The sequence below is a fragment of the Mus pahari genome, chromosome 4 (assembly GCF_900095145.1).
Source record: "Mus pahari chromosome 4, PAHARI_EIJ_v1.1, whole genome shotgun sequence".
In the NCBI taxonomy this organism is placed as follows: Eukaryota; Metazoa; Chordata; class Mammalia; order Rodentia; family Muridae; genus Mus; species Mus pahari.
The window spans coordinates 118,227,161-118,233,977 of NC_034593.1; the positions used below are offsets into that span (position 1 = coordinate 118,227,161).

Consider the following 6,817-nt stretch of genomic DNA (forward strand, 5'->3'; position numbering starts at 1 on the left):
GGAGCATTCTGCTTCCGTCGTTCCCTTCAGGAGGCCATTTCTCCATTTTTAAACTCAAATAGAGAGGGGACGCTGGGCTAAGCCAGTATAAGCCACTCCGCACAGCAGACCTCAAATCGGCCCCTGGCTAAGGCCGGAGAGATGGCCTTAGGGGTACGCTGAAGTTACTCGGTGATGGAAGGGGGAAGGGTCTCCAAGCTCCTCTCCAATCACAGGGGCTGCTGTAGCTATTTGCATATATTATGCTAATAGGGACCTCGGGCTCCGCTCCCACCCGCGCTCCCGCCCCTTCGTGGGTCCAGGCGGGCCGGGCGAAGGTGAATATATTATGCTAATAAGGAGGCTCCTGCGGGAGGGGGCGGTCCGCGCTTCAGGCGCGCGCGCACTGTCTCACACAAGAGCATCCCGGGGTATTTAAGGCTCGCACACGCGGGTCTGCGGAGATACTTTTGGGGCCTCGCAGCTTGCGATCGCTGCTTGGGTCACTCGCTTCTCCTCTTTTCCTCTACCACCCACGGGGGCTGCTCTCTCGCCGAGTCTCTCTATTTCCTTTTCGTTTTTGGCCTTGAACTGATCCAGGTGGGAGACAGGTTGGCGGGTGGAAAAGGTAGAGATAGGCAGGCAGGCTCAACAGGTCGGAGCAGGGAGAGGGGTTCTCGGACCCTGCGCTTCCGCGCGGGGGACCCCTAAGGAGGTGTCGGATTTTGGGGGGGGGGTTCAGGAGAGCTGCCCTGGTGGGTTTCATTTCAGCTGTGACCCCAACACCCCCGGCGCCATACAGTCCCCGGCCGGAGGGTGCCTTTCACTCCTAGCTGGAAGGGGAGAAGGAATCTGGAGGACGGTCGGTCGGTCCACGCCTGCTGATCCGGACGCCGAGCCACGCGCAGTTCCATCTCCAAGCCGGGGCTCCGACTCCACCAACTAGTTGTGCAGCTGCAGGGACTGAACTTTGGAGGAACCGACCCTTCCTCTCATTCTAAGATTACTGGAGGAGATAGAAGGTGGAAGGCGTAGCGGAGGCCAGCGACCCCGCCACAATGTTGGTGAAGAAGCTTGCAGGGAAAGGAGGGGGACAAGAGTCTGGATCAGAAGATCCGCGCCCCTTGGGACAGCGTTGTGCCGGCACCATGCCCTCGTGCACGGCCCTGGCGACCCTCTTGTCAGTGGTTGCTGTGGCTTTTTGTTTTTATCTTGGGGTGAAAACCAACGACCTCCAGGCGAGGATTGCTGCTCTTGAATCTGCTAAAGGGACCCCTTCCTTCCATCCGCTGTCTGACACCGTGGATGAGCTGAAGGCAATGGTTCAGGAGAAAGTGGAGCGTCTCTTGGCTCAGGTGTGAAAGGCTGGGTATTTTTGCACGTGAATACTGTTTTGCACAGGTGTGAGCCCTGTGTGCAGGGATAGTTTCGACTCTTAACTGTCTGCATAGTTTGCTTGACTGTATGTATCAAGTATGGAGTTAAGTACCTAGGGTATTGCTTAGTACCAAGTCTGTAGCAGTTATCTTCCCTGAGTCTTCCATAGTGCTTGCATGCTTAAACATATATGGGGGGGGGGTCTGGATAACGGAGTGTGTGGAGGAGCATTTTATTTCTTTGTAGCTTTCTGGAGTCTCTTGTGAGCTCTCACTTCAACGGAGACTAATTCATTGTTGATCTCTTATCTCCTTCCTAGGGAAAGGTTAGGGAAACAGGTGTTATTAATATACAAAAGGTGATCGCTTTCAAGTGAAACGATCCTATAGAGCTTGAGAATCATAAATTCCACCCTTCGAATCTTTTTTTCATGTTCAAACACTTTGAAAAAGTTTTATAGTTGGTAAAGGATGCAGTGCAGGTAATAAGGAAGGCAGAGCTGTTGAAGCTGAGAGTTATCGTCAAGGTTGGTTTCACGAATGCACTCTTGGCCAGTGTCTTTGGACCTGCCGTGTATCACTGCCTGGCTTTTGCACTGGCTGCCTATGCTTGGGCTGAAGGAAGTGGGTGGTGGTAATTGAGAAAGATATTAGCCAAACCCTGCAATCCTGCTACCATGTCAGTGGTCATTGTCTTATTTTAGGACTTGGATTCTGTTACATTTTGACAAGAATCCAAGTACATATGTAAATATTCCTTATGCAAGCTATCAGATGCTGGCGAAGCAGGCATGTGGCCAGAGAGCCCCTGAGAGCCTAGTTCTCCTCAGTGCTACTGATACTATGTCAACCCCTCTGCTTTCCCTACAGAAATCCTACGAACATATGGCTAAAATAAGAACCGCCAGGGAGGCACCTTCAGAGTGCAACTGCCCAGCAGGTAAAATGGACCTCATTTAACAATGTTTCCTTCAGAGCAGAACTCTGGAAAAAAAAAGGGGGGGGGGAGTGTCTTGTGCTGTCAAGTCTACCTGTAATAATAGTGAAGAAAGACTGCAGGCCCAACCTGCTTTAATAAAACCAACATGTCTCAGTCCAAAAGATGGCAGAAAAGCCCTAAATATTGTTTTATGCAGCATGCTAAAGTCTGCTATGGGAAAGCAAGAAAGCCAGGGATGGTCACCATGAATAATACAGGCAAGATGGTACATAAAGACAGTGAGAGTTCTTAGAGTCTCAGGTTGAATGTCTTCTGTGATCTTATTAAACAATGTCATTTTTTTGTTGTTGTTGTTGGTGGTGGTGGTGAAAATGGCTGTTGAACTCTGATTTCCCTGGTGTCTAATGCATTACCAGTTTCTCTTGTGCCTTTTGGTAAACATATGTGTAAATAACCTTTACCTCCTCGCCGGCTTGTATTCTGTCATATCAACAAGGCTCTCTCCCCTGGCCCGAAGCAGAAGATGAAAACTACATCTATTCTTTATCTTGAGCTCCCATTATGAACTATAACAATCTCAATGCCCTCTCAGGGCAGGTTCTTATGTTTTTACTGGATTTCTGTGAAGTTTTAGGGAACTGTTTTAGTGACAATACCTAAGAGAAATGAAAAGAGAGGCATTAATGAATATCACTCCCCCAGCCCCCAGACAGCCAGGGTAATTGTAACTCTCCATTCACAGACCTCTGAGACTTGGTATTTATCTGTAGATTTAACAATTTAAAAGGTCTTGGATGAGGGCCATTGGAAACATTGAGTGGATTCAAGAATATACGTCATAAAACCCCACGAGTGTTAGTGTTTTTTTCAGATAAACACTGTAATTCATTTATTATGAACAGTTTAGTTTCACTTATCAGGCATGTAAAGCGATTCTTTTACATTTTATTTAATGTTTTAAGAATATGATACTTGGTGCTTTATATAGTTAGGTGTTGCATAGAGCCACTTGGTCAAGGGCGGATCACGTCATGCAGGCTGGAGATCTCACAAGACTACATCGTTTATTGATGATGTAACCATTTCAATTCGGGTAAGTGCAGTGTAGGAAGTTGTCAAACAACACAATTCTCTCTGTTAAGTAGTGAATGGTTCCTGAATTTTTTAATATCCTGAATTATTATTATATTTTTTGCCACAGCCAACACATCTGCTACCTTACACATCAGTTAAAAATATGAACACCAGGTTGTTATAGTGTACACACTTAAAAACCTTTTTTAAAAATTAAATCTAGTGTGTGTGTACAATAGCACTTGTATGGAAATCAGAGTGCAGCTTGCAGGAGTTATCTTTGTAATTCCACCAAGTGGACCCTAGGGATCAAAGCCAGGCTTTGTCTGTGACAAGTGCCTTTACCCACTGAGCCATCCCACTGGCCCTATGGCACAGTGATATATCCAATTACATTCGTCACCATACTGGAAATATATACTTTTTCAAAGAAAGGCTTTTGACTGAGAAGACAGTGCTGGAAAGATTGTAAAAACAAAACAAAAACCAAACCAAACAAATCAAACAAACAACAAAAACCAACCCTCTCATCCCAGCTACGCAGAAGGCTGAGGCAGGAGAATGGAAGGCAAGACTAGTGCCTGCCTAGGTTACAGCTTAGTGAGATTCAGTCTTAAAATCAAAAAGTTAAAAAAGTTTGGAGAGCTTGATGTAGCTCAGTTTTAGAACACTATGTACGAGACCCTGGGTTTAACCCTCAACACATAGGGGAAATATGTACATACATAATTATATGTGAATATTTGAAAATTTAAGCTACCTTTTACACTAGAAGAAAAATCAAGGAGTTCAGACTTGAAGATGTGGCTTTCGTTCTTAGTTGTCTTAAGTTGGGACAGACCTCAGGAGTCAGATATTTAAGGAAGTCAGATTTCCATCAGAGGATTAAAGACATAATCACCTCATTGCTGCTTGGGATTATTTAAATTCTGCAGACACCTGGTGCTGAGAGTTCCCTGACCCCACCCCCGGGAGTCCAGGACTTTTGGTATGTACTGTTTTTGCTAACTGTATTTAAAGCAGTTCCTGTTTAATTCGCTGGCTTCTTACCGAGTTTGGTAAAAAGCTGAAAGTGACCTCTATTGCTCTGAGTTCTATTAACTGCGAAGATCTGGCTCATGATGTTAAATGTAACCCAATTATCACCAGATCTGGGAGAAAGCTAATATGTTTAGAGTTGGCCTTGTGTTATCTTGGAAGATTACAGTGGGGTGTTTCTCATCATAACTGGACAATTTAAATGGGATTTCCTTGGTTTTTTGTTTTTTGTTTTTTTTTCTCTCAGTAACAGCTGCTATATCTCCTCACCACCACTAGAGACCCACATCACATCAGATTTTACCTGGCTTCTTAGGCAGTAACTCTTGGAAGGTGTGTGCCTTCCAGCACATGGAACCAAATAATCACTGTTCTGGAAACCCTTCCTTTGCTTGTGTAATAATCAGGCATTACAAAAATAGAGACACTGTATCCTGGAGAGAACCATTTTGAAATACAGTCAGTCAGTGAGAGGTTGTCTTAGGGGACGAGCGGGCCAGCCAGGGATTAGAAGGGCGATACACAGCAGCGCTTCCCACCTGGTTTGACTCTAGCTGTGGCCCACTGTGACTAAGAGTTGTCACAAAGACATCTGTTTGTAGGACAGAGCTAGACAGGCCTGTGACCTCAGCTCGGTTCCTGTGGACAGGTGCCCACTCCTTGAAGTTGACACTCTTGTTGACAGTCTCAGGAATAGAGCCAAAGGCCCATGGGGGGTGGCGCGGGGAAAGTAACATTATGTTGTTTGTGTCTGCTTTAATAGCTTTTGATAGACCCAAGTTCCTGAAGGGGTTTTCCAGGTAGGACGCAAGGAAATAATAAAATTTATGGTTGGTGGTTGTTTTCTTCTCATAGGAGGGAGCTTCTGTGGGAGCAGGATGAGCTGTTTATCAATAGTTTCTTAATGTAAGAGATGTACTCTCTAACTTTCATAACAACCCAGAAAATTAACTTCAAGTGAGCTACTTTTATAGATGAGGAGGCTAAGACTCAGGGAAAAATAGTTAATGTACTAAGGTTAAGGTGAGGATTCATGCCCACATCTGAGGGAACGGAAGTTGAAGACTTACTGAAGAAGAGAGAATGAACATTGAGAGCAGGTTACCCCCAGGCTGGGATTCTGGATCTGCTGCTGCTATGAACATTGAGAGCAGGTTACCCCCGGGGCTGGGATTCTGGATCTGCTACTGCTGTGTATGTGGCCTTGGTTGAACCAAAGAATCGAAGTGTATTCCATTTACTCATCCTGAAAAAAATAACCCACAAAAAAATCAGACAAGGCTTTCTTGTAGGGTGATGGTTTCGTGAACGCTCAGATGTTTTAGTGTGTATGTGTCAAGTTGTAGATGCTGTCTTTTATCTTTCTGCCTCTTCAATGTTCTACCACATTTCACTGTTAAGCTACACTACCGAGCCAAACCCTTAAATCAGTTCTTTTCCTTGCTACTTAACTCTCGTGCACAGAGTTACAGGTTATGGGTGAGAAAAGAATCTTTGAGATGCTTGCCCAAAACTGAGTGTCTAATGAACAAGCTTTGAACTAAAGCCATGCTTAACTATGCATGTTTGTTTCTTTATAGATAGCTGTGCACGTTTGGTTCTTTATAGATATTGATATTCGTCTCTTTAAGTTACGTTTATCAATGTTGTAGGGAGATCTTTTGACATTGTGGGTGAAGTTTGACTAAAGTACATAGAACTTGGGCTACTTGGGAGTGGGGTAGTAAAAAATATCTTTGTAATTTTGAATTAGATATTTACAGATAGCTTACCTACCTGACTTATTTTTAGTAGCTTTGCTGAGGTATGATTTATATTTCACCCACTTTAAGGATAGTATTAAGTTTATAGTTGGGCAGCTATCCACTGTGGTCTAGTTTTAGATCATCTATGTCTCTGTGACAGCTCACATTTACTTGCGAACTCGAGAGAAGCTTTATTTTAGAGAAGTTTTGCTTTGGAGAAACTCCAGAAAAATGAAAAAAACAAACAAACAAAACAACCCAACAACAGAAATGTTATCCATCAAAGCTCTTTTTAGCAGAGTACTTTGAGGTAGCTGGGTCTTGGAGGTACCATGGGCATTGTGGGGGCTTGGCCTCTATAAAGTTTGACCTTCAGATGAGAGAATATGTTGGTTCATTCTGTGGGTAGGATTCTGTCAGGGGCTCTCACTTGGTGTCTTACGTAAAAGTATATATAAGCCAGGCATGTTTATGGAAGAGTGTCTATGTCGAAGCTGCTAGAGAAGGCGGGAGCCAGGCAGCCAAACAGAAGAGGTTTAGATCATTAGATCTTTTCTGAGGCCCCCAAATACATTCTACACTATGAAAATTATATATATATATATATAAAATTATATATATATATAAAATTATATATATATATAATATATATATAATGTATATAT

The 6,817-nt window shown here is 44.0% G+C and overlaps 1 protein-coding gene across 6 annotated transcripts in view; it reads left to right on the forward strand.

The window, feature by feature from the left end:
• The first annotated feature begins 424 nt into the window (after positions 1 to 424).
• The window catches only part of Col25a1 (collagen type XXV alpha 1 chain), a 417,766-nt gene continuing 411,373 nt past the window's right edge, over positions 425 to 6,817 (forward strand). For all 6 annotated transcript variants that reach the window (XM_029537736.1, XM_029537737.1, XM_021195769.2 and 3 more), the window contains exons 1-2: positions 425 to 1,334; positions 2,226 to 2,295. In XM_029537736.1, the coding sequence (XP_029393596.1) occupies positions 1,038 to 1,334; positions 2,226 to 2,295 (367 nt within the window). In that variant the 5' untranslated portion in view covers positions 425 to 1,037. The remainder of the gene's footprint in view (positions 1,335 to 2,225; positions 2,296 to 6,817) is intronic.